The following is a 27,996-nucleotide window of genomic DNA, read 5'->3' on the forward strand; positions in this document are numbered from 1 at the left end:
ACATTAGCAACATCCCTTCCATGAGGGTATCTCTTCTTTTATGGGAGACATGGCTGAGTAAATGTTTCTAAACTATTTAGATGGTATGGTCTGTATGTGTTCATGTCTCCCACTATGTATGTTTTATATAGCACCTTCACCATTGGATAGCAATCTCCTCAAGGTTGATCTACTTTATATTTTTTTATTCTTGGGATAAACTTGTACACTTTAGGGTGTATGCTACAAGAAACAGAAGCTCAAGGCACTGGGGAATTACTAAAATAAGCTCTCCAGGATAAACCTTGAAAAAAATTAGGCCAAATCCCTGTGGAATTATTATTACTTCTTTTGGCTTGAAGGGACATTAGAGGTAATTTTTTTCCCCAGATCTTTTCTTTCTTTCTTCCTTCCTTCCTTCCTTCCTTCCTTCCTTCCTTCCTTCCTTCCTTCCTTTCTTTCTTTCTTTCTTTTTACAAATTAGGAAACCAAATCCCAGTGTATCACTGGTATAGCAGGGTTCCAACTCCAGCCTCCTTCTGTCCAGGTGTCTGTTTGTCCTCTGCTCTCAGGTGAGTTCTGCTCATTATGGTGTGTGTGTGTGTACATGTTTGTGTGTTTTTTATAGTACTATTACATTGCAAAATGAAATATTTAATGTAGAGGATATTGCATAGTATAATGGAAAATTTTCTTAATTTTCTTCTATTTTTTTAATCATCCTTATTAAGAAAAAAAATATTGTACTAAAGACAACGGGGAAGAAAAGACAACATTGAATAAATTCATATCAGCTATCTTTTTTTTTTTTTTTTTCTGGAAGATTTGTTTTTTCCTTCCCGAGACTATTCCTCTTCCCACCATTCTTTTGGGTAAGAGTTAATTCCTGGATTCCTGGGGTGCTATGACAATGTGTAGGTTGACAGCGTGTTTAGGATGGAGACATTTGCATGGAGCTTTCAGAAACTGAAAGGGGTCAGGGTAGGGGCCTCTGGGAGCTAGGCAACTGCAAAACCCGGGAACTAGGTTTCAATCAAGAGGCACAGGTGGTGAGGGAGGGGTCTGCGGGCGCGCGCAGCGGAATTTTGCTGGGGCCTGCCGGGCTGTCTCCGCTGGGAGGGGCCAGGCTGTGAGCGGCCGAGAGCAGCTTGGACAAGTGGACGGCTCGCAGCGACTGCCTGTTCCTTCACACGTCTCTGGGGACCTCAGGAGAAGCAGGAAGACTTTTGGATATGGGTGAGTGCTGCGGCCCCCAAGGCTCCGGCTGGGGTGGGGGGAAGCTGTGTTACTGAAGGGGAACGCTTGTGAAGCACTGGTTGGGCCGACCCCCCGTTGGCCATTCCCTCCTGCGCTTTGCCGCCAAGGGCTAGCCTCTGGACTTGTTCTGAGGAGAGGGGAGTTGGCACTTGAGGCAAAGAACGGAGCTTAGGGTGCCTGCGAGTTTGGCGTACCTTGCTCTGGACATCACCTGAGGGATTTTAAAAGAGAGACTAGTAATAGCAAGTGGATTCCAAGAGGAAACAGCATCCTGACGTGTTTGAAGAGGGCTTCGTGGTGCAAGTTGAAACAAGTCATAAGTACCTACAACTTAGAAAACTTTCAGCTCTTAACAGGTTTGAGTAGAGGAAGACACTGCAGAAGGGCAAGCTTTGGGGGCAGTTTCTAGTCCCTGTGTAAGCGGAACCCCCATTTTCACAGATGTTTTTGAAGTCAAGGCTGAAAGCTTCACATTTCCTTGGAAGGATCTTGTTAAAATAAATGATCTAGTTGAAAGGACGCCCTGAGTGGCTCGGGTCACCTCCGGGTACCTCTTGGAGCAGTTCAGTTTCGCTCCAGTTTATTTGGAGTTCAGCGGCGCAGGTTGGCACACTCCCAGGAGTGTTGTGGGGTGCGATGGAGGTGGAGGACTGCGTGTCGGTCTTAGGGATACAAATTGAGCATCAGAATGAAGTGGTAAGGGTGAGAAAAGTTCTTAAGCCAGTGGAGAAGTGACCCACTATCTAGGGACTCGGTTGTGTTGGTTTGGTTTATGCGTAAAAGTGCTTGCACAATCTTGCATTTCCACGGTTACTGATTAGTGATCCACCAGCCGCAGGGGATTTACTATGCAAAGGCCAGTGGACTCACTGCTTCCGATCCAAGTCCATTAGTCGCCCCTCCCCCGTCGCTCCCTTGTCCTTTGTTGTGATTTCACTAAGAGTAAAGGAGCCCTTTGGGCTGACATGCCCCTGTAGAAATTCCTAAATTCCCACAGGCTCTGTGTTAGGGGATGCTTTGACTACTAAGCAGTGAGGTTTATACACACTGGCCAACTTGGAAGAAAAGAAAACAGAAAGGGCGAGGGACATTTTTGCCTATGAATGTTAGCCTTGATCAAGACATTGATAGTTTCTTCTTGCATGACCCTGCAAGAGTCGTAGAAAGACTCATTTTTTTTTTTTTTCTTTTAAGTCCTTTGAACAAAAAGTGCTGGCAGTGATTTCCAGAATGAAGTCTAACTCTAGTATTTTTTTTTTTTTTTTTTGAAAACGGAAGCCTTATTTCCAACTTATAAAAGAAAACCAAACCTCTTCCCCACTGATATAGAACATAGGTTTTTAAAAATACAGTTGTATTTTTGTTGCACTAGAATAGCAGTTGTATGAGAATAATACCTGGGGAAGGAGTCTTTTTTGAATGAAAAGCCAAAATAATTGACTTGATGTAATCTTGTCATAAACTCTATTAAAACATCAAGATACTAGTATTTAGAAAACATGACATTATTTACCTTTATCAACTTATGTTTGAATTGTTTGGCTATCAAAATTAAGGTTTTCCATTTCAAAGTTAATTATTTCTATAGTTTGTATTTCCAACCCACAAAGAAAATGATAGACTCTGGACTTTACTTTGATGCTTTACTTTTACTTTAGTGATTACTAACCAAAATGTAGAAAGTGCTGTGGGACCAAGTTGGAGTCAGTTTTGTATGCTGGAATAATCTGGAGTTTACCCTTAGTTCTTAAAACTACTGTTCCTTCACGAAGGATTGCATGTTCCTCTTGTATTTAGGATCACCTAAAACTCCTATAGGTATCAGTTACCTATTAGGAGGCAGGATAGTAGAGGAACAAGTGAGAAGCCGCAGATTAGGAAAGAGAAGACAGGATAAGAAAATCAAAAAATTAGTGTGTAGTCAAGGAAAGCAAGAGTCTAAAGCCAAGACTCAGAATAGAAATTAAGAGAAACAACCTACAGAAAAGTTAGAATAGCCAGTGTGAGAAGGGAGGAAAGAAATATGCCCAAAAACTACATAGAAAATACTTTATTATTGAAGTTATAGTCCTTCTGTTCCTTTCAGTTTACTTGTTAAAAAGACAGAACTTCATTTAGTACCTCTTTTATTTACAGGTGATAGTCGTTAGTTAGTGGCTCAGTCTAGATTGCTAGGCTAAACAGGAAAATGTTGGACTGTCCCAGAAGTCTGTATCTTCTTCTGGTGTCATGATAGTTGAAAATTAAGTGGGGGGAGTGATGGCACACTCCTTTGATCCTAGCACTCAGGAGGTAGAGGCAGGCAGATCTCTGAGTTCAAGGCCAGCCTGGTCTACATAATGAGTTCTAGGATAGAAAACTTGTCTCTCAAAAAAACCAAAGAAGAAAGAAAAGAGTACAGAAATGAAAGTGGTGGTGTGGGGATGAACAGAATAATCATCAATTGTCTGAGAACTCCTTATTTTACCATTGTGGAAAAGTAAGAGTAATTGGTCCAATAGTCTGAATAACTTATAGTCATCATATCTATAAAGCACATTGCTAATTTTAAGAAAACAAAACAACAAAACAAGTTTTTGCAAAGTAGGGAAGTAGGATTGGGGTCTTTTGGATTTTCCTTCTTCAGCAATGCCCTTGGTTTGGGTTAAAACACTTTTTGCCGAAAACTTCTCTGAAAGGTTGAAGAAAATAGATTATATTTTAAAAAATTGCAGCATTAACTATTTGCTAAGCATATTAATATTTTAGCTTCAAGGTTAAATTTAATTACCATTCCTGCTCTCAACTGTGGGTTTTCAGAGTTCAGTAGAGAGATAGGTCAAGGATATTTAAAATTTCTTTCCTAAGCATGTTAGTCACTGATCTTCTTAATATGTCAACTTGGTGATCTTTGATAGCTCACAAATTGTTGAATTATTGGCATCTGATAGTGTCTTTTGATTTTGGGCGCATCTGTGGCCATCTTTGTTGTTTTCTGGAAAGGAAAGTTTCCAAGAAATAGAATTCCAAAAACAAGTGTTTTAAGACACCCATGGACTGACCTAGCATCAAGGAAGTGTCACAGGAAATGAGTTTTGCTGCATTTTCTTGACCACAAAAGTCTAACACTGTGTGAGTCATGGATAGGAGATGAGGACGATCATCTGGATGCCAAGTACATCATGGCTGACAAAAGAAGAGAAGGAGCTGAACAGAGCAGAACAATATATATATTTCTTAAAACAAATCCCTTATAAATGTGCTTCATGTTATGTGTACAACCAGATACTAAGTAAATTTCATTGAAACACATATTGCAAGTGATTATATCTTTAATTAGAAATGTAGAACTACCTGATCAATTACACCACAGTTTCAGAGCAAAACACTGAGTGTGGCAATTGATCCTTGGGTAGAAATATGGTTTTTGAATCTTGATTTTCAACTCTATGCCAAATGGTGGCAATAAAATCAGCTAATCTTTCCTACTTTCACATAAATCAGAAATTCTAAGGGTATTATAAATTAATGTTTTATTTACAAATTATTGAGAACAGAATTTATGTCATAAGTTCAAATGCAGATAAAATAGCAAACATATTCACTAACCTCTTGACAGAAAAATTAAATAATTGTTGATCTGTTTAGGAGCTTATTTTATTTTTCTAGAGTATATTAATTTTTATAAGTGTATTATTTTAAATGTGATTATACTTAGTTATACTTCTGTTTGAAAAAGATGCACTCAAATTAACTATGTAAATTTCTACTTCATGAAACTACATCTAAATCTTTGTGTTATTTTTAACTCCCAAAGATCAGAGCTGTCACAATGGATAAAAACAAAAGGTCTCTTCCCTAGACAGGTGAAAAATAAAGAAAACCTATTATAAATTAAATGTTTAAATTCAAAGAAAGGATTCATTTCAGCTTAGAAACATAGAGATCCAAAAATGTTAGATTCCTACTGTCTGTCTGAACTTGATTGATTTGAGGTCATTGTGTTAACAACTCTTTAAAAAGAAATAGAAATTAGGGATAGGTCATATGATGCACATACTTCCATACTGTACATACATACTTCTCAAAGTAAAACAAACAAGTATCCTTTCATATTGAGGAATCAAAATGTCAAAATGTTAGTTTTACACACACACACACACACACACACACACACACACACACAGAATCAAGTGATAAGCAATGTTAAGAAACTATTCTTTAGTTTGTTAAGATGTTCCTTTACTACTTATTCTAGAAGATATGCTTAAGATCTCTTATAAAAATAAGTAACTCTTGCTACTTCTATTTTTCTTTTTGTTACAGAATTTCTAATAAAATTAGACTACCAGAGAGCCTGTTAAATACTTATTCCTGGGCCTGACTCCTGAGACTCACATTTACAATGCCTGGGCTCCAGACTTCTACCTACAGTTTTAATGTTCAGTTCAATTAATTTTGAGTCAGGACATGTGGGACTGTATTGAGAAATAAAATGTTCAGAATGCTTCTCTTCCTCAGCAAACTAATTGTGCTACTCATTACAACTTTTAATCATTTCCTTATATAGATACAGTAATTCATAATTATCATAATCATCAGCACTTAAACATTTACTACCAAGGCCTATATTTTGAGATATCCACATTTCCATTTTATCACACTGGACAGTGTGATATTTAAGGTTATCACTGCTGTGCCTTTTTTTTTTTTCTCACAGGAAACCTAACATGGCATTTTTCTTCTAGAATTTGTGGAATCTCTCCCTAAAATCATTCATGACTTTCAGTATCAAGGCTTCAGGTGTGGTTTATGCTTATATGACTTTCTGGACCTCTGTATTCAGCTGTCGGGCTCTACTTCTGCCCTGGAATCCTTCAACATCAGTATGTTCAAAATGGATACCAGCCACCAAGGGGAAGCTCATTTTCTCCATCCTCTTGTTTCCTTTTTCCCTTTGGTACCTAATATAAAGAGATACTTGTCGATAAAGAAGAGATGCTATAAAAGAGATTTGAATGCAGTGGTCAATGAATTATTAAATGCATATACAATGCTAGGAGAATGGTAGTCAAACTATGAGTTTAATGCACTAGCACTTGGAATTTGAGTCAACATTATATCCAGTTAAAATATATCTTCTGGCTAGGTGCTGTGGCACATGCCTTTTATCCCAGCACTAGGAAGGTAGAGGTAGGTGGATTTCTGTGAGTTTGAGGCACATGCCTTTTATCCCAGCACTAGGAAGGTAGAGGTAGGTGGATTTCTGTGAGTTTGAGGTCCTTTGGGTCTATATGGGGGAGTTATGTTAAGTGGTTACATAGTTACAGGGTTACATGGTGAAACTCTCTTTCAAAACAAACAAAACCCACCTTCTCGTCTATGAACACCCAGTGCCTGATCTCTGCATGTCTTTTTTTTTTTTTAATGGGTAACAGTTATTTGTTAATATAAAATTTCTCTTCATTACTTGGTACATGTCTGGATTCTGGGGGTAGGGGGTGGGGTGCAGCAATTTCCAGAAAGCTGACCAAGATATCATCAAGTTCATGAATTTTAAGGTATTGGTTCAATGTTGCCTCCTACCAATACAGAGTAACTAAAGTGTAAAACTGAGTGTTTGAGGACTGTAACACATTAAGCCTTAATAAAGGTAGGGGACAGAAAAGAAGGTAAAAACTTGAGTGTGTCTGTCAAGAACAGGATAGGAATATGACTGAAAAATACAAGACAAAGATCATTGGTACATGATAACAATAAAGCAAAATTAAAGGACCCACTGAAAAGAAGATTGGAGTTAGAGTAATTCCATTATTCAAAGAGGAAAAGCCTTTGCAATGAGTACCCTACAGTGTTCAGTGCAATAAGAACCTAGAAAAATCAAATATGGCTCTTTAAAAATTTTTTTGTTTTATTGAAAATGGATTTTTTTCTCACATACTATATCCTGATTATGATATTTCCTTCCCCTCAATTTGTCCAGTTCCTCCTCATTTCCCTCCCACCCAGATCCCCAATCTTTCTTATGAGAAAATTAACAGGTTTCTAAGTGATAATAAAGGCTAACATAACAACATGAAACGAAAACTAACATAGGACAAAAACAAACAACAGGAAGAAAAGAGCCCAAGAAAAGGCACAAGGGATGCATATTGACTCAAAGATCCACTCATTTGTATACACAAATTCCCCAAAACCAGTAAACTGGAAGCCATAATGTAGACCCAAAAGGACCCATAGAATAAAATGGGAAAAGGGGAAAAGTAAGTATATAGATAAAATAAAACAAAACATAAGATAGAATAAAAACAAAACAAAAACAAAACAAACAAACAAACAGAAAACCCCCCAAATCCCTGACAAAACAGTGAACCTGTAAAGATGCCATTGAGTTCATTTTCTGTTGACCATCTACTACTGGGCTTGTAGCCTACCCTAAGAGTAGTTTGTTTCCCCAGTGAGACTCATTTGCAAGTTGTTACCAATTAGAGATAGCTTCAGAGTTAGGGTGGGGCTTGTATGCATTTCTGGTGCAGACCTGTGTAGGTCCTGTGCATGCTGACACAGTCTCTGTGAGTTCATATGTATGTAGATTCCTGTTGATTTAGTGCTTTAGTGGGTCTCCTTTCCTTGAATTTCCCTCATTCCCTCTGGTTCTTATACTCTTTTTGCCTCCTCTTCCACAGGGTTTCCTGAACCCTGAGGGAAGGGGTTTGGTGGATGCATCCTATTTAGGGCTGAATGTTCCAAGGCCTCTTACTCTCTGCTTAGTGTCTGGCTGTGGGTCTCTATTTGTTCCCATCTGCTGCAGGCAGAAGCATCTCTGATGATGACTGAACAAGACACTGGTCTATAAGTAGAGCAGGCTGTCATTAGGAGTCATTTTTTTTTTTTTTTTTTGATACATTCTTTTAGTAGAATTGAAGTATTTGGTGTTACCCTAGATCCCAGGGCAATTTAGTCTCAGGTTGTTGGTCACCCAAGCAGTGTCATTTATGGGTTACATCTTATAAAGTGGTTCTTAAGTCAAATCAGATATTAGTTGGTTAATCCCACAAGCTTTGTGCCACAATTGCACTAGCATATCCTGCAGTCAGGTCACCACTGTAGATCAAATGCTTGTGCTTATCTTGGTGTTTATATTTCTCCTATGGTAGCATTCAGAGAACCTTCCTGTACCAAAGATGATGGAGCATAGAGTTGAAGTCTTTATGTAGGTACCAGGTCAGCTTCTTCACTCAATGAGTTCTGTAGCTGTTGCCTTCATCAACAGGGTATGCGGAGGGCAGAATACAATTTTGTGGAATTAGTTCTCTCATGTTTTTGTTTGGATTCTGGCTATCAACAAATTCAAGTCATCAGACTTTCACAGCATCTTTACTTGGTGAGATATTTCGTTGGCCTGACTGATACTTTAATGAGTAAATTTGCATTTATTTTAACACCCTAAACTTTTAAAACACATTGCCATTTATATGTGGGGATTTTGGACATTTCATTTTGTTTATTTGGTTTACATTTATATATGTGATCACAAGATATTACCCCTTGTTCTATGGCAGTAATAATGATATAGGAATCATTTTGAAATCCTACAAATAATGTTTTAGTCACTGATAATGTTCTCTGCTGGTAATACCATAATGTGGTCAAATCCTAACATTTAGGTCCTGAGCAAAGATATTATTTTGTTATTGTTTAAATATCAAAGTCCAGAGAAAAGATGCTATCAAATAAGTAAGTCACTGCTGACTTACTCCTTCAGGTATAATATATTGCATTTGTTCTTATTTTTAATAAAGAAAATCCTATATTTCAAAAGTGCCAAGTTAAGTTTTGGAGCTAAGTTTTCAAAAGAATTGTAAAGGCATATTGTATTTAGTAGATGGTTTCCATTAAAATAATCCTACTCTATACTCTAGTCTCTCTTTAAAGGACAGCAAACATTGGATATTTGGGGAGTTTTTTGCATTCTTTTTTGTGTCCCTATACTAAACGGTAAAGAAAGAACAAATAGCTACATACTAGGTATGCACAGAATATATGACAAAGTTATCTGTCGTTGCTATCCTTCTAACATTATTCCTTCCTACAGAAAGCTCTAAAAGGAAGGGAATACTTTTATTTGTTAATTGTATGTCAGAATGCAAATTCAATGTGGAAGTCTCTGGGGAGAAAATATCAGAAAGGTTTGTCCGTAGCTATTTCCTAAGTTATACTAATGACTGAAATCACAGGGAAAAAAGTTAGTCTTAATTTCATTTCATTTCTAACAGTTTTCCTTAATTAAAATCCAATTACCCAACACAATAAACATATCTTAGTTCAAACAGGATGAGATGTTAAGTGATACTCATTGTAAAATGTCAAAAAACATAAAATATCCATCTCAATTCACATGTGTCATTATGTGTATAATATAAGGCCACCACATATTCCATGTTAGAAGGGTATTTCTCCCACCACAAAGCAGCCCTTTGAATTTATGTTAGTGTTGATTTCACTGAAAAGGGAAAAGGTACATCTAAGGGGGAACCTCCTGCTCACTTTGGTTGGGAAACATAATGACAGAATGAGAGACTTAGAGTAAGAACAATTTCCAGTTTGAAAGCAATTCTGCTTATTGGAATTAAAAACTCTCTCTCTCTCTCTCTCTCTCTCACACACACACACACACACACACACACACACACAAAATCTTGCACACAGGGAACCGATGATTATTATTCTGAAGAGTAGCTTCAGATATACAGATTAGTATATTTTATTTAGAACACTGGCCAAGATGGAAGAGAGCTTAGAAGTTGCAGGCACGACAAGTTCTCTGACGGAGTACCTGGAAGAGAAATGGGGAACTTGTGACTTTATCAGAAGGTGGACCAGTAGTGATGTGGAAATATACTGTGAAGAGCAGCAAAACAGCCTTGGGTGTGGGGTGCGCATGCTCTGGGACACTCCAGCTTTTGCTCAAGGGTTACTAAGTTCCCTCTGCTAAATTTCCCATCCTCAGGAAAGGTATGTGGGACCACACCCTAGCCAGAATTTTATAAACAAAGTAAAAAGTACCCTGGGAGTGAGCCAAGCAGGGGTTCAACTAAACAACAGTGTCTTATCCTTCCTGTTCCCTCACCCTGTCACTCCAAATCTAGACCTGTCTTCATCTTCACAGGCACTGTAACAGACCTGCTAGTATTTTCGTCCTTATAGATTACTATATGGCCAAACACAGCCTTTTAAAGTCATCATTAATTTTTAAAGTTAGTATATAAAATAATGGGTTTCATTATAGCATCTTAAAACATGTATGTCAATTGCATATAGTTCTTACCCTCTTTTCTCCTCACTCTTATCTCTTTTCCCCTTCAATTTCCTCCCTACTATTGCTTTCATGATCATGCAATTGTAGTGTTACTGGAAGATAGCTATCCGATCAGATTACAGATATAATAACAAAATAAACATCAGAAATAATAAAGCCACCACCATTCTTTTATTCACTAGAATAAAGACATGGATGAAAGAAAAAAAAAGACATTTCAGTGAGACAGTGGAAGGAATCAGCAAGCTTAAGCAAACTGAAAATATTTACAATTCTGGTAATTACCAGTTAATGAAGCTCTATATTGCAATCCTGCAATTAAAAAAGAAAATGATTTGGAATACTTCCTGTTGGCCCAATTGCTCAAAGTTGTGATATTCCTCTGTTTGTAGACCTTCCATGACTTCCTTCCACCTTACATGGCTGTCCTTACCTTACCATCCTTACTGTCCTGCTACCTTACATCAGATAATGGCCTGATAGAAAACAGAGTTGTTAAAGACTGGGCTGCCAGTTGAATCCATTTATACATAGGACTTCCTAACAATTTTTAAAGTCTAACTAAATCCCTGCCATGATCCAGTGAGAAATTTTTATCATCTGATCTAGAAATAAGAAGATATATAATTATAAATTAAATAATGTATCCTATTTAAAATGAAGCATTAATTATAAGTTAATAAAATATTATAATGATTAAACTAAGTTTAAAAAATCTAAAATTTAAATGTTTTGGTTTTACATAAATATGGCATAGTTCAGTGTCCATAAAGATAGCCAATCAACAGATTGTTCATTATTGAGCACTGTAAAAAGTTTCTCCTATCCCATCCTTCTTAATGGTTTGATACATGTGTGATTGACTTGACATGAAGGGGAAAGAGGAAGATTCCCTTTTTTGTTACTTGAATTTCACAATCTTACTTTTAGGGCTCTAAAATCCTGGAACCCTCTTGTCTCCCCTTCCTTCTCTTTCCGTCCCTTCCCTTCCCTTCCCTTCCCTTCCCTTCCCTTCCCTTCCCTTCCCTTCCCTTCCCTTCCCTTCCCTTTTCTTTTCCTTTTTCCCTATTTTCCCCTTCCTGGGCTTCTTCTTGGCTTTAGAATTCAAATGGTGCATGCTTGAAGAAAGCTATAATCCTTGTGTTTGAAAACCTCATTCACTGCTCTCCTATCCATGTTAAGGACCGATTCAAAACAGCATTATTACAATAAAACACAGCACAGCATAATTAAAATACTGCATTCTCAATAGGTCATTTAAAAAAAAAAAGTAATTGGATATTTGTAATTATGCTTTCTTTGCTTGTCCCTGACTCCTTCCTCAGTTAATGTGTGGTGCTATGTGCAGATGAAATTGAGATGCAATGTGTATAGAGTACATCTTGCTACCAGGGCACAGGACTTTTCTGTGTGATCTTTCATTTCCTACAAGGAGTACAGAATTGAGGTACAAGTGGCTTTTTGTTTTCCTCAAGTTGAGTCCTTCTGTTTTCTTTGTCACTGGCTTTCATCCTCCGCCCCACTGGCTGTAGCTCACTGTTTATTTATTAGCTGTTTAGTATGGAAAAACATCCAGTCTTTTAGTATTAATAAGAAATCGGAGCAACGAGTGTGCCCATCACGGTACACTGGGTATCATCTTTGCCTGTTAGGCTCTTGGCTGGTTTTTATTGTATTTGACTGTCCTCAAAGTTTGGGAAATCTGACTGTGGGTTGTTATGTTCCAATCCTTATTAACACTTGCCAAATCTTTTGTCCTGCATCTTTATACTCATGACAGCTTCTAGGTCAAATTTTAGTTTTGATCACTGAATCTTTAAAAAGAAAGCTAAGGAACCGACATAGCCAGCTCATTTTCAGGGTTGGCAAGGGATGCCGATTAGCTGTGAGCTAGTTGTTGAAGTCATAGCAACAAGTCCCACTTACTATCTTTTAAGCATCTCAATTAAGTTTCTTTGGTCTTTGGAACTATAACTACAAAAAATTTCATCTCTTTGAGAAAATGAGATGTTTGGGAGAAGAACTTCATAGAGTTAATTAAGAACTCTTTTCTAAGGTTCATTTCTGAACTGGGAAACCAGGGATTATTTGGGCTCCTGGATTTTCTTTTTATTGCCAGTTTTTATAATAGGCTTTTGATGGGCTTAATCTTTTAATTTTAAACTAACTATTTGCCAAGATTCTGGCTGCCATTGCTGAGGCTACCAAGCTAAGTATATGCATCAATAACCAGAGAAATGGCACTGAAGTTGTCCACAGAGGCAACAAACACCATATTATATTTTCAACAGAGGTTCAGGACAATTTTTAGTAATACAATTATTCTGAGAGAATATAGCTAAAGTTACTTTCTGGAGAACATAAATTTGGGGAGACCGCTTATTTTTTATTTAAATTGCAATAAAACTGGATTAAACTAGATTTTTTTTTCTAAAAATGACAAGAACTATAGTTCTTGCCTACATGAGAACTGTTTTTATATCAAAAAGTAAATTTCAAACTTTTCTCCTAGAGAATAATGGAGAAATAAGGTTATATTATTTTCTTTTATCAAGCCACTAAATAGTATTTTATATTGTCTGGTTCATTATTTTCTTAGATAATGAACAATTTAACCTTCCTCAGCAAATGTATTTCATATTGGTTATACATTTTTATGAATATGTTTTGGTGATATTTATGAATAAGTTTATGTAAATGGAGTACATAATTGGTCTTAGTAATAAATACCTGGAGTCAGATATAGAGGGAAATGCTGAGAGATCAGAGAGAAGGAGCAAGCCACCACCACACCTTAACTCATTAGCGCTCGGCAGACAAGAGAGCAAGTTTCTGTTTCTCCTTGCTTATATCCTGTTTCTAGCTCACTTCCTGTCTGTCTATACAGACCTCTACACCTCTATGATTAGCCAGTGGCATGCCCCATTCTCTGACCTTCATATAGGCTGTATTTAAACAAGCAATTACATATGCATGTATGCATGAATGAGTATGAGGGTGCAAGCACATTCATATCCATTCATATTGGCTCATGTGAGTGAATGTTGGAAGACCACCTCAAGTATCAGTCACAACCTTTGACTTTGAGACAGGTTTTTGTTGTTGATTGATGTGCACATTAAGCTAGCTGGCTTACAGCACTCATCCGACTCTCCTGTCTCTATTTCTCCTTTCCTTGTAGCATCATTGGAATAACAGTTTGTGTTACTGTGCCTTGACTTCACTAGCCCTAGGTATTTGGCTAGGTTTTCAGTAGCAGATATGACTTCTTTGTTGTAGAACAGTGGGTCTTAAGTACCATTGAGGAGCTGTTGGTTACTGACAAGGTATGCATGCTACTACTGAACCCTTAGAGTTATTGTGGTGGTCATTGTTGTGGTTCACAGACTTCACAGCTGCATAGGATTGTTCTTTGCTTCCCTCCTTTGTAAGGTTACAGAGTACCTTCTGGTACTATGAAGGTTCTTAGGGAAGAGGTTTTCAAATCAGTTCTAGCTCAGGAGCATCTGGGTCTTGTATCTGAAGTGGATAGCATCTGCATTCAAAAATCTTAGAAAAACAATGTTTATAGTAGTTTTACTTATAGCCATTTAGAATTGGGAAGCAATCCAAGTGTCCATGGACAGGTAAATAGATAAACAAGTTTTGTGGTTGCCATGCAAAGAAATTCTACTCAACAGTAAAAAGGAACAAATTACTGATAACACAACATGGATAAATCTTAGATATATCTTAAATCAAATGGGTAAATAGTCAAGGATATCAACCCACTTATATGACATCCTGGAAAAGGCCAACTGTGTAACAGTAAAAGACACATCGATGATTAGCAGAGGCTAGAAATAAAGTGACTATACAAAAAACATAAGACAATTTGAGGGAACATTGGTCCACATCTTCACTTCGGTGTGGCTCACATCACTGTACATATTTTATATAAATGATAGAACTGGAATGTACAAAAGTGGAGTTTAAGTTCAGCAAACTAATCTCCCAGCAAAAAATAGATCAAAGCAGAAACAAATAATACTAAGTATCACTGTTGGTTAGTTTTGAGCCATATAAGCCATGGTTGTTAGTCATTTTATATTATTTGAAGTAACAATGCCAAAATAAAATGACTTTACTAAGTGATAGAATGAAAGTTACTTCTGGAAAAATTTGCTGTGTAAATTTCTATGTCTTTAATCAGTTTTCTTCCATTTCTTTCAATTTCATCTATTGTATGAAATCTGTTAACTTCTAGACACAATAGAAGAATTTCTGAAAATTGCTCTCAGTGACAATCTTCTTTAATTCATCTTACTAAACAAGAAGTAAAGAATATATTCATTTTATTTTGGACTAAAATGGATTACTTTTGAAGTGATTGATTAAAATTGATTATGTTTAAATTGTGAATGCTAATAAGCAAAAATCAAGTCCTTTGGCTGGTGTACTGGCATTCTGATAGAGACAGAGCCCTTGAAATCTAACTCCTGAGACCTGATAATGCATGTCATCCTTTCCAGTGGTCACTTCACTGTAGTTATTGCTGGCTTAAACATTTTATGTGTCAGTTTTATTGAAATATGAAAATTCTATCTTGTTCCTGCATTTCTACTATTAGTGCAATTATTATTATTTCCCATACAACAGATCCAATTATAATTTTAAGAATTTTAAGTTAATTTTAGAGAGCCTTTATAAATTTACTAGAATATTCCAGTTAGTGGAAATCAATCTTACACAAATGGAAGATAATACTGGTAATAATAGGACTTATCTCAGAAAGCAAAAGGTATTTCTGTGTTTCTGGCATGCAAGGACTATTGGTGTTATATTTATAGCCATCTAAATATATCTAAATCATCTCATCTAGTATACAAGCCATGATAGATGTTCCAAACTTAGGGGTGTAAGCTTTATTTTTATTAAAACAATACAATTGATTGTAGCTAAAGGTGTAAACCACATAGCCACTATATACACCTACCAGGAGCAGCTATGTCATTCAGAAGGCAAGCAGCAGATGACTTTTATAATGCTAACATCAATGCAATTAATATTGAATTAGGATAATATGATTACGACTACTGTGATTCCTAGTTTTTATTATTTGTGCTTGATTTTGAATTAGCAATGCAAATAAAGTAAAACTATTTGTAGTATATTGATTGGACAATCAATCATTTGTATTTTCAGTAGGATATACAAGGTAAAATTCATTCTCTTCCCCTTGTGCTGCCCTCTGAACTTCTCTTCCAGTTCCAATTTTATTAGAGTGACATTAATAACTCAATATCTAAGGAAGAAAGGGTTTAATAGGATTGATATTTGCTTTTGATTTTGGTTTGGAATTATAATGTTGAACTTAAGAACAGAATAATTGACTCTATTGATGTGCACATTCTGCTTATCCCACTGCATATAGAAAAGGTGTTTAAATAACCTCGTGTGCAATGTTTTGATTAAATATTCAGCAGTATAATTTAGTTCTAGCTTGAAAACAAATCCTCAGCTCTTGATATTTAAATAGAATTGAGTGAGTTTTTGCTGTTTGTAAACTAGTACCTTATAAAACTATTGTTTTCATATGATTGTGGAAGTTGTTTCTTGAGGAAAGTTATATTTTCTTCAAACACTTGATTCCAGGTCTGACCACATTTAATTAAGAGAAGACTGATGTCTGCTGTGAGTTAATGACAAATTTATTGGGAGAGATTAAAAATGTATACTGGAACATTTTTCTACAATAGTTCTGTGTTTCAGGTGTGTAAATTTTTTTTACCTAAGTTGACAGTTTTACACTTTACATGGGCTCCGATGAACTAGGTTATGTACTAGGTTTGACACCATCTCTAGTAGGATACAGTGTACAGGACAGCAGGGGTTCCCACTTCTTACTATACATCTGAAACTGGAGAACTTTTGAAACATGATCCTTGACTTTCCCATAGAGACATAGCTCCAGCTGTTTCAAATGAATGCCCAGACATTAGTATTTTGAAGAGCTCCGAACTGGAATCCAATATGCAACCAAGACTGAACATGCTTGAATTAGACATTGGGGGAAGTATATGTTTGGGAATGGTGGTGGTTAATGTAGGCATGTGCACATGTAGGAAGAATAAGCACATGTGTGTTCACAGACAACTGAGTTCAACATCCAGTGTCTTCCTTGATCAACCTTGTAATTTGAAATAGGGTCTTTCAGTGAACTTGGGAATCAGTGATCTGGCTGCGCAGGGCAGGCTAGCAAGTCCCAGAAATCTGCCTGTCTTCCTCTCCTGAACACTTCATTTTAGAGGTAAACATTGTGCTAGGCATTTTCTGTGGGCTCTGACTCAGATCGTCATGCATGTGTGACAAATACTGTACGAATGGACTTATCACCTCAATCTCTAGACTTTGGCATTTTTTTTTTAAAGGAGCTCAGTACTTGAACTCAATATGAAACCATGATTGGGGACATCTGAGTTAGACTCTTTGTGTCTTCTACTGTTGTGCTATTCAATGACTCAAGATCAACCTACTGCTGGACGGACTTAACAAACCCAAGCTTTCATGGTTTACACACTACAGTCTTCTTCCTCTATTAAATCACAGCTCAGTGTGGTTGTAGGGAAGGTTTACTATGGCAAGTTGTGGGAGAATGACACTTTTGATTACTAGCACCATCAAACTTCAGAATTTTTCACACAGTAAACAAGAAGAAAAGAGAAAATGAGGGAATTCATGGTCATTTTTATCGATCAGCTCTGAAATGCCATATCTACTGAACATGACAATCTGTGAGGCAAATTTAATCCAATGGTAGCCTCATGTAAGACCAAGGAAGTTTGGAATTCCAGTCTCATGCATTTACTTGAGATTTGAAAACAAGGTTTAGGTAATAGACCCAGGAAAGGGTCATGAATGAACTACTAAGGAACATTTGTTGGTAACTGGCCTTTTAAGAATATTAAAGTCATGAACTTTGATTTTCCACAAGTGGTATTTCTATTAATAGGGCACAAAAAGTCTGATAGTTCAGTGCAAATGCCATATTATGAATTCTAACTTTGACAAATTTATTTCTTAGATGTGAATTATTTTTTTAAATTTCAGAATTCAAACTATTCTAAAATATATTTCTTTTGATTCTTACTAATAATTTATTCAAAATGAAATATTACTTTACCGTTTTAACTTTATTTTACCAAGAGTTAGTAGTAGCATAATTCATCTTCAGAACTTTTTTATGATTTTAAAAAATTATAGTTTCCAATGTTTTAATTATGTAAATGCAAGTCTGCTTATCTTCAGATCTCTTAAAAATGAAGAATATTGTATGCTTTATTTTTTAACTTCTTGGACAATATTTTTTGTTTCAGTGTATACACTTCTATTTATTTATTATTAACTTGGTGTCTCACTTGAAATCTTTGAATGGAATTCTCTATGTCAGTATTTTCATTTTACACAAGTCTTCTTCCAAACCCATGGCAGGATTTGGTAGATGAAGCAGACTATTAGATCACCATTCTCCTATGTAGCCACTTTTACAAAGACAAGTCTATGAAGCTCTTATTGCATGGATACATATCATACCTCTGGTTGGTTCTGAATTGGTGATATACTGCACTTTGTTCCTTTTTTTTTTTTTTAAACAAACACTACAAAAGCAGGAAGGGCCAGTTTCACACTAGGAAAATGGTTTGAATACCTTCATGCTTGAACCAAGACTGAGACAAACATAAAGGATACAATTTTGGCTAAAGAATCAGTGTAAAATATTATTTATGTACATTAACATTGAATGTTAGTTCTGAATTAGAGGCAGGCCTACTTGTGTTCTTAAACAAAAGGACTTAATTTTGATTTCTAGCATAAAATAGAGTTTCAAAACATCTATACCATGTTGGAAAGAAAATCTCACATAAGAGGGTTTTAAAGGAACCTAGGGCCCTTTGCATAGAAGTTAACTTGGCACTAACATGCCTTGAGTCAAAGAACCTCCAAAGATGCTGTTGAGTTCATTTTCTGTTGGCCATCTACTTCTGGGCACGCAGTTGACTCTAAAGAGTTATTTGTTTCCCCATTGAAACTCTCTTGGAGGAAGTGGTTGTCGATTGAAGATAGCTTCTAGGTTAGGGGTGAGGACGTGTGTGTGTTTACATTTTCAGCTTTGGGATCCCATCTGATGCAGACTTGTGCAAGACCTGTATATGCTACCTCAGGCTCTGTAAGTTCACATGTGAGTAGAACCATTCCATTCTGCCTTACACTCTTTCTGCCTTCCCTTCCACAGATTTCCCTGAGCCCTGAGGGGAGGGATTTAGTGGAGGTATCCCATTTAGGGCCAAGAATCCCAAGGCTTCTCCCTCTGCAATTGTCTGGCTGTGGGTCTCTATATTTGTTCTCATCTGGTGCAGGAGGAAGCATCTCTGAAAAGTGGCTGAGTGAGGCAATGATCTATGAGTATAGGAGAACATCATTAGGAGTCATTTAATTGCTATATTCTTTGTGCAGAATTGCAGTATTGGGTGTTACCCTAGTTCCCAGGTTCTTTGTCATCCAAGCAGTGTCAGGCGTGGGTTCCATCTTGTGGAGTGGGTCTTAAGTCAAATTAGATATTGGTTGACTGCTTTGTGGAACAGGTTTGTGCCATTATTGCAGTAGCATATCTTGCAGGTGGGATACCAGTATAGATTCAAAGATTTGTACCTAGTTTGGTGTTTACATTTCTCCTTTGGTAGCCTTCAGAGTACCTTCCTGTACCATGGACATTAGCATGTGGTGATGTATTATTTATGATTTATTAAAGCTTGCCCAATAATTCAGAAAGCAAAGCCAGCCAAAAGCTATAGAAGTCATGCAATGGAGATATACATCTTTAACCTCAGAAACTGTACTAGCAAGCCAGATAGCCAGGCAGAGGTGACACACACCTTTAATCCCAGGACTCAGGAGACAGGCAGTTGGATCTCTGAATTTAAGGCTACCAATGACTTCAAGGCTATTTCCATTATTTTTTCTATTAGATTCAGTGTATTTGGTTTTATGTTGAGGAAAGCAGGGTGTTCTACCAGTATTTGCTTAGTTCCCTAGGAATGGGGGCAGAGAATGAGGAGATGCCACAACAGATAGTCTGCAACAGAACTATGGATGGGACTGGGGCATACAATATGAAGGAGAGGAGGGAAACTAAAGATCTGAAACTCACCTACTTGCTGAGTTGACCTATTTGCTTTTCTGGCAGACTTAGTTGGTTGCTCCCAGAGAATGCCTGCTAAAGTTGTAGGCTGGGATAGGAGAATGAGTAGGAAAGAAGGTTGGAAGAGAAGATCTGCATGATCTGTTGGAGATGAAGGTAGAGACCGCAGCAGGCATTCAGTTACAGAGATAGAGATGTGATTGGGAGATTGCATTTGGATGAGTGAGGGGTGAAGTTCTGACGTTAGCCTACCTGCTTCCTTGGCCAGCACCCACACATTTGTTTCCCTCTACCTTCACATTGGATGACACCAGCTCCAGAGGATTGACACTTTCTTCCGGCCTGTGAAAGCACCTCCACAAAGGTACTGGTACACATGTATGCATGTGCATGAATGCACTCATGTGTGCACACATACGTGTGCATACACACACACACACACACTCACACAGAACAACAAGATCATCCTGTCTATCCAAGCTAAAAAATATTCATAGTTAATGGGGGAGAAATACAAATAGACAGTTGCAACCCAAAGAGTAAAATTTCTACAAGAACAATGTTAATGACTTTGTTACCCAAGTTTGCATTGAAAACACATGATCTGGAAGGTGGGGCTTAAAGTGTTAGATCTTTTGCTGAACAAGAGTTCCTGGGATTAGGTCTTTGGCCAATTTGTGAGGTGGAACTCATATTTTGAAAGACTTATGCACAAGTGCCATCCTTCATGTGTGGAGAAGATGCAGGGTAGAGCTACTGGATGATAGAAGAAAGTCAGGTGTGAAGACTGAGTGTAAATAGGTGGAGGATTTGGAGTTTACAGAATATAAAGTAGGTTAGATTGATTGACAGGTTAGTCAGGAAGAGTCTTCCTGTGTTGAGAGAGGTATATGAGGGCTATCTGTGGTGTACATGGCCTTGTGGTCACATTGACAGCTTTGCAATCAGAGGGCAGACAAAGCTATGCTGTTTAATAAATACTACTTGGGGAACTGAATATGGGTAATCATGAAAGAAACAAAACAACTAAGCATCTACTTGGTACATTTCAACAGTGCAAATTACTATCAAGCTTCCAATGATAAGTTAAAAATGATGAAATAACAAAACTGGTGAAAACAAACATGGTGAAGTGTCTCAGAATGAGCTATTAAATTTAGAAAAGTAGATCTGATGACGGTGTGAACAGGAGTAATGATTGATTGGATGATGAATTGGGACATATGAGATGTTCCATGTTCCCAGCCCCTCCTCAGTGAATTCCCTGCTAACTAGCATCTCCACCCAGAGAATGAACAGGAGGTGAATCAAACCTCTTTAATGTGCTTTCAGAACAGATGGTTTGAAGAGTGATGAGTCAGTTTTTTAAACTGCAATTACCATTTGCAGTGTGATTTGGGAGTCACTGAAGATTTCATTTATTCATCCCATCCCAAGATTTCATTAGCATGTATGATTGAGTCAAATTGATTTTAATTATTTAGTTGACCCTTTTAATTGCCTCTGACAATTTGTAAGCTTCCTGCAGATTTGTAACCTGACCACATCAGAGGAGCCATGTCTTCAGTAAGTCCAGCCTGAGGAAAAGCACGGCAGTGCAAGCCACAAAATCATGTTCTGAAACTTTGAGAAGTTGATTTGGGCATTGGATGAAATCTAGATAATATCTTGATTCTCTTTATATTTTTAAGATTAATCTTTCCTTTTAGTATATATACTTTCTTAGTGGATTGCTTTAGGTATAAAGACCAAGCATGGACATGTAATGGCATGTAATTCTTCAAGGATTTCTGTTAATGGAAACTAAAATACACACAGAAGAAAGTTTATTTTCTTCTTTTGAAACAGGGTTTCTCTGTGTAGTTTTGGAGCCTGCCCTGGAACTATCTCTGTAGACAAGGCTGGCCTTGAGCTCATAGAGATCCAACTGCCTCTGCTCCAGAGTGCTGGGATTAAAGGCATGGGACACCACTACCCAGATAGAAATAAGTCTTCTTGATTTTGTCTCATGTAGTTCTTTTTTTTTTTCCTTTTTATTTATTTATTTTATATTACCAAGTCCATTTAAATGAAAACAAACATTTATAGACAATATTTGGGAATTTGGGCGTCGTTCTTTCCAAATTACTTCCTGCTGGTAAGGGGCACTGTCACGGGGGATTCAAAGAAGATGCAGAAATCCTGGCTGTAGTCTGTAAGGCTGCTTTGTCCAGGTGTAGGATCACCTGGTACACTGTTTCAGGCGGTCTGGCTTGATCAAACCATATTAGTCTGGAAGGAATCCACATCTTTTCATTTTCTGTGGAAACAAAAATAGAAATCCTTTTCCCCAGTAACTTATCCTTGAATTTAAATTTTGGAGTCAAAGCATTTTTTTTTATTTATTTTATTATTTTACATGTTGATCCCAGTTCCCTCTCCCTCCCTCCCTCTCTCCCTCCCTTTTACCCTCTCTGCCCTCTCACATGCACTCTAACCACCCTCCCCTCCCATCCCCCCACCCCAATTCCATATGTAGGGGAATGCCATCCAGTTGGGGTCATGTAGATCTGACAGGTCATGTGAAGTAGGGCCTAGGGCTTCTCTCCTGTCTCTAGATTAAGGCAGTTATCCTCCATGGGGGATGTGTTCGCAAGGTCCTTTTGTGCACCAGGGATACATCTTGGCTCCATTGTCTGAGGTCCCTTAGATTGCTCAGTTCTTCTGACTGAGACCCATATTCAGGGGGCCTGAGTAAGTCTCCTGCTGGCTTCCCAGCTATCAGTCTGGTGGCCCCTTAGCTCCTCCTTGTTCAGGTCAGCTGTCTCTATGTGTTTCTGCTGCCTGGTCTTGTCCTCTCCATCTGCATCTGGGTTCTACTTTGACTCAGTGTTTATGTATGGGTATTTGTTCCTGTTTCCATCAGGTATTAGTTGAGGGCTCCATGGATAAGTTAGTTGTTGATCTCACTCCCCGGGAAGGGCATTTATGGTAGCCTTTCCATGGAAGCTCAAATCGTTAGTTGGGAGCAGTCTTGTAGTTCTCTAGACCATTCTTTGTGTTCAATTTTCTCTTCAAACCAATATTGGCTTCCTCTTTTATGTTCTCTCTCTCTCTCACTCTTTCCTATCTTCTATTCCTAACCAGGCTCAATCTTCCTGGTTGCACATGTTTTCCTTTCCTCCCCCTCGTTTTCTCCTACTTCTCTCTCCATTTGCTGCCCCCCCACCTCCCCTGAGCTCTGGGGGACTTGTTCTGTGAGGGACTTTATATGAATCTCTTAGAATACACCTTGTATCCTAGTTCCTCTGGTGGTGTGAATTATAGGCTGGTGATCCTTTGATCTAGGTCTAAAATCCATATGAGTGAGTACATACTGTGTTCCTCTTTTTGTGGCTGGGTTACCTCATTCAGGATGGTTTCTTGAAGTGCCATCCACTTGCCTGCGAATTTCAAGATACCATTATTTTTTTTTTCTGCAGAGTAGTATTCCATTGTGTAGATGTGCCACATCTTCTTTAACCATTCTTCAACTGAGGGGCATCTAGGTTGCTTCCAGTTTCTTGCTATTACAAATAGTGCTGCTATGAACATAGTTGAACAGATGTCTTTGTTGCATGGATGTGGATACTTTGGGTATATGCCTCATGTAATTCTTTAACTCCTTTTTTTTTTGTGTGTGTGTTTTTCGGTTTTGAGGCATGAGTTTCCTCTATTGTGCATGGGCTTTCTTTCTACTAGCACACAGTGGAAATATTAACATAGATTACAGTCACGTACACATATATGCATGTCCACTAACACTCAGTGAGTAACCATGGCATTCATATCACTGTTCAAGGCCGTTTGAACTCAAAGTTGCTAACATACAAATATAGTAATATTAATTGATATATCTTTTACCACAGCTAAGAAGAAGAGTAATCTTCCCTTCATAATTAAGGAAGGAAGGAAGAGTCAGATAAGAATGTTAAAGACTGTGGCAAAACAGAAAATGAAGAATACATTAAATAAGGGCGTAAATCAGGGAAAATAATATCAAGACACAAGGATACTTATAGTAGTCAATTTCTTTATATTAACAATGAACATTCCCTCTAAATTTTTTTACTATAGGGTATATGAAAAGGCTGTGGATCCTAGTTCTTTAAGTTATTAGGATTACCTTCATCAAGAGTTTCTTACTTTATTGTGTAGAGCCTCAGGGTCCCCATTTTATGTGACATGTGGATGATCAAAGGTGGAGTAAGATCTACTTTCTTTCATAGACTTCCTACTACACTCCTGGGCATCCACAGGGAATATAGAGGCTTCTTGCTATCATCTTTCCTTGGTAATTATTTTCATTTTCTTGTTTATAAATATTGAAGAAAAGTGTGTGAGCTACAGGGATCACACTGAATATCTAGAAATCATTGGCTGTATTTCTCTAGTTCTCCATCCTAGAATAATTAAAGTCGTAGGGAGACTTTTGAAGATTCCCTGTCATGTCATTTTAAAAAATATGTGTTAACCTATACTCTTCAATCATAAAAATTCCAAAGAAAATTCAAAATGGTCATTGCTAAGGTAAACAATTTTGCAAGTAAAAAAATGTCTGCATATAATATTAATTTAAAACTTTCTCTTTATAATTTTGTTATTGTTGTTTTTATGAGGCATATTTATGAAGTTTATCTTACCAGCATGATTTAGGTCAATAGAGTGTTTGTTTTAAGCAAATGCTATAACTTTTGAACAAAATACATACAAATGATTATTTTCATGAAGATATCCTAGAATATCATTTTATTTCTGAGTACCTTTATAGCAAAAGGAAGATATAAAACAAAAAATTCCAGTGCTTTGTAATAGACAAACATGATCCAAGTCTGAAAACATTTTGCTGTTTTTGCAACTGCCAGAGCCAAGTTGCAGTTCTTTGCAGGAGCTGATGAGGGATAAAGTATATGCAAAGCATCACTGTGTGGAGAGATGGGAAGGCTGAACAGCAGCCCCGCCTTGGGAGAACTCTGGTCAAATGAGCTGCACATGACTGTCTTCTGACTGGAAATACTTGTTAAGTAGACAGCAGAGAACAATGTACTTAGCTGCTGCCCAAGCAGAGGGGCAGCTGTGTCATGCCAAGGAAATAGCTGTTTCCACCCTCCCGAAGGCAAGATAACCCATAGCTTACATTCACAAAATTCCATTTTGTTCCTACTGGTTTCTGTTTATAAAAACCAAAGGCAACAAAATAGGCTGATTACATCCATATCATTTTTAACTTCCACTGCCACCTCTACCCTACTTGCCTGTTTCTGGAAAAGCACACGAAGCTTTTTTGTTTGAGAGGCTTCAACATAGGATGGAAACTACCAGAGAGATGAAGACAAGTGTTTCCCCTTTACCTTTGCTTTCCCCATCTCCTTTTTCTAGTCTTGTTTGATTCTTTGGGAGGCTCAGTCAGTTACTTTGGAGTCTTCTGCCTTGGCTTCTTCTTTCTCTCGTGAGAGGCACAGACTCAAGTTGAAAAAAATACAAAATAGAGGAGTAGATAGATTAAGAAACAGCATGAACAGGCTATGATCCTCAGCAATGCACCTGATTATCATCTGAATATGATGCATCTATACAATAGTTAAGGTGTATTAGACATCAGCTATACTTGAGTTTTTGAAAATAAACATGGCTCAGAAACAGGGTTGTGATGAGTAGATACTACAGGCACTATGGTTGTCTCTAACTGACACTGTTTATGGTTGTTTTGCTTTATACGGAAAATAGTAAGGAAACATATCTCAATGTGGACTTGAATGACCTGATTCATGAGAGTTAGGCATCAGTGGGAACTGAGCACTGAACAATTTTAATCCAAGTCATGATGAAATCAGGGTTATAGAAAATCTGCACAGGCTCTCTGTTAGAATACATGACTTACTGGGTAAAATGTCAAAGTGGGTGATATTGCATAGAAGTAGGCTTTCCTGGGAACTAGACCCTTCCTGGGGTCTGTATCCTTTACATATCTAACTGAGGATGTATTGTTTTTGCAAGGCTTACTGAATTCCCAGGAGTGTTCAGTGCTGGTCCATGGCAGGATCTCACCTCCCACTGACTTGCTTCTTTGTACTGCTGCCTGTGTTCTTCAATTGGGAAAATAGGGCCAAGGGAGCTGTGACTATCAGGTGATACTGACATTTGGTGGACACTGAGGACATGGTCATCAGGAGATTCCTTCTCCCAACACCTTCTACATTTCAGTGGAAACAGTGGCACAGAAGTGTTGCTGGGTTTTGCCTTTGTTTAAGCACAAGATGTTTCTTGTGGCCTTGAAGATAAGGCTTTCTTTTATTGACTTCCTGCTTTTCTTTGTCTTGCTTGGGATTGTGCTATAGTCTAAAACCCTGTATATGACTCTTTAGGTCTTATTTGACTAAAGAGAATCATAAACTTCAAAAGAATTTCTACAAAAAAAGGACTACACAGATTTCTTTGCCATATATTACTTATAGCTCTGTATTTTTATAAATATTTGTAAATGGACACAAATATACATGCACAAAAACAGGCACATCTACCAAGAACTATTACACAAATGTATGCACACACGTGCATACACACAGGCACACACACACACAAACACACACAAAAAACTCATGTTACTCTGTTTATTATAAAAGTTTACTGTAATTATTTCTTCATGTGACATAAATTCCTTATTTTTGCACCATCCTGTCTCTGAAATGTTGGTGTTTGACTGTCAGTTGATCCATATGCTCCCTGTACAGCAGTGTGACCTTCAACCCTCAGTTTCCTTCTCTGCAGAAAAAGAAAAATCTGGTTCATGTTCATAAATGCCAAAAAAAAAAAAAAAAAAAAAAAAAAAAAAAAGAAAAGAAAGAAAGAAAGGTTTCCTGTGAAAACAAACATTTATTATGAGGTGACAAAGTGCACGGTCACTTTATTTTTATTTCCAGAGAATTTGCCAAGTAGTAAAATGTTTCTTTGATGAAAAGGGAAAATAAAAAAGGCAATAGAAAGGAAGGGTATGGTGCAATGTTTTAGTGTCATTGTGTTTTAAAGAACAGTGACATCTAAAGGCCTTTGAGGAATTGGACATGAAAACAAAAGTAATTTAAAACTTTTATTTTGAGCTTGTGGATACTCATTTTCAAACTTCACTGTACCTTGTTCTGTGTCACTTAAATAAATGACAGGCATTGTTTTTTTTTCCCACAGAAAATATCTTCTTTTTAATTGACAGAGGGGCTGAGCAGAAAATATGAGAGCTCCTGTTGGGATCCCTGCTCCCCACACTCTGATCTCTAGCATCACCTACATTCTACAGCAGTGTGTTTTCTGGAGAAGCTGATGAGCCAATATTCATGCAGAATTACTAAAGAGAAACCCACAGTTAACATTGAGATCTATTGTTTATATTGCACAGTTTGAAGATTATGACAAATGTGTAAAAGCATACCTACTAACATAGCAACATATCACATATCTCCCTATGTCCTTTTTTTTTTTTTCCTTCCCAAACAGGATTTCTTTGTGTAGCCCTGGCTGTCCCAAGACTCATTTTGTAGACCAGGCTGGCCTCGAACTCAGAGATCTGCCCGCCTCTGCCTCCTGAGTGCTGGAATCAAAGAATCAAAGGCATGCCCTACTACTTCCCATCCATCCTTATTGTTTTTTGTTTTTTCTTTATAATTTTATTTTTTTTTTAGTAGTGGATTCTAGAACCCCTGAATTTGGATGCTGTCTCTATTGTTTCTTTTAATTATTATTATTATTTATAGAATGAGAAATAGCTATGAGTGCAGAGTACCTGGCCTGTCTGTATTGTCTATTTTCATTTAAAATATGCATTTAGAGGTCATCTATCACTTTTTGCTACTTTGATGTAAATTGTTGCATTGCATAATGTACTATTTGTTTATACAGTTTCTATCAAAGAGTATTTCTGCTGCTTTTGATTTCCACAAATGCAAAAAAAAAAAAAAAAAGTCTATAAACATGCACATTCAGGTCTTTATGTAGATAGAGCTTTCCAATTCCTGTTGATAAACACCAATGAGCATAACTGCTAGACTTCTGTTTCGAATGTGTTCAGTTAGATAGGACCTGGAAAACTGTCTTCCAAATTGTCTTCAACAATGCTGGTCTATTTAGATTATCAAATTAATACATTAAATATGAGTTTTTAACATTATGTATTTTAAGAAATTGTTCATCAATCTTTTAGATATAAGGTTTTGGTCTGTTTTTAATTATTTTTGAAATTAAAATATAATCATAACATTTTCTCATTTCCCTTTCC

At 37.2% G+C, this 27,996-nt stretch overlaps 1 protein-coding gene across 1 annotated transcript in view; it reads left to right on the forward strand.

The window, feature by feature from the left end:
* Positions 1–1,050: 1,050 nt before the first annotated feature.
* Gpm6a (glycoprotein M6A) overlaps positions 1,051–27,996 on the forward strand; it is a 262,821-nt gene continuing 235,875 nt past the window's right edge. The window contains exon 1 of the mRNA XM_051182436.1: positions 1,051–1,215. Coding sequence (XP_051038393.1) covers positions 1,212–1,215 — 4 coding nt within the window. The 5' untranslated portion in view covers positions 1,051–1,211. The remainder of the gene's footprint in view (positions 1,216–27,996) is intronic.

The sequence above is a fragment of the Phodopus roborovskii genome, unplaced genomic scaffold (assembly GCF_943737965.1).
Source record: "Phodopus roborovskii unplaced genomic scaffold, PHOROB, whole genome shotgun sequence".
Classification (NCBI taxonomy): domain Eukaryota; kingdom Metazoa; phylum Chordata; class Mammalia; order Rodentia; family Cricetidae; genus Phodopus; species Phodopus roborovskii.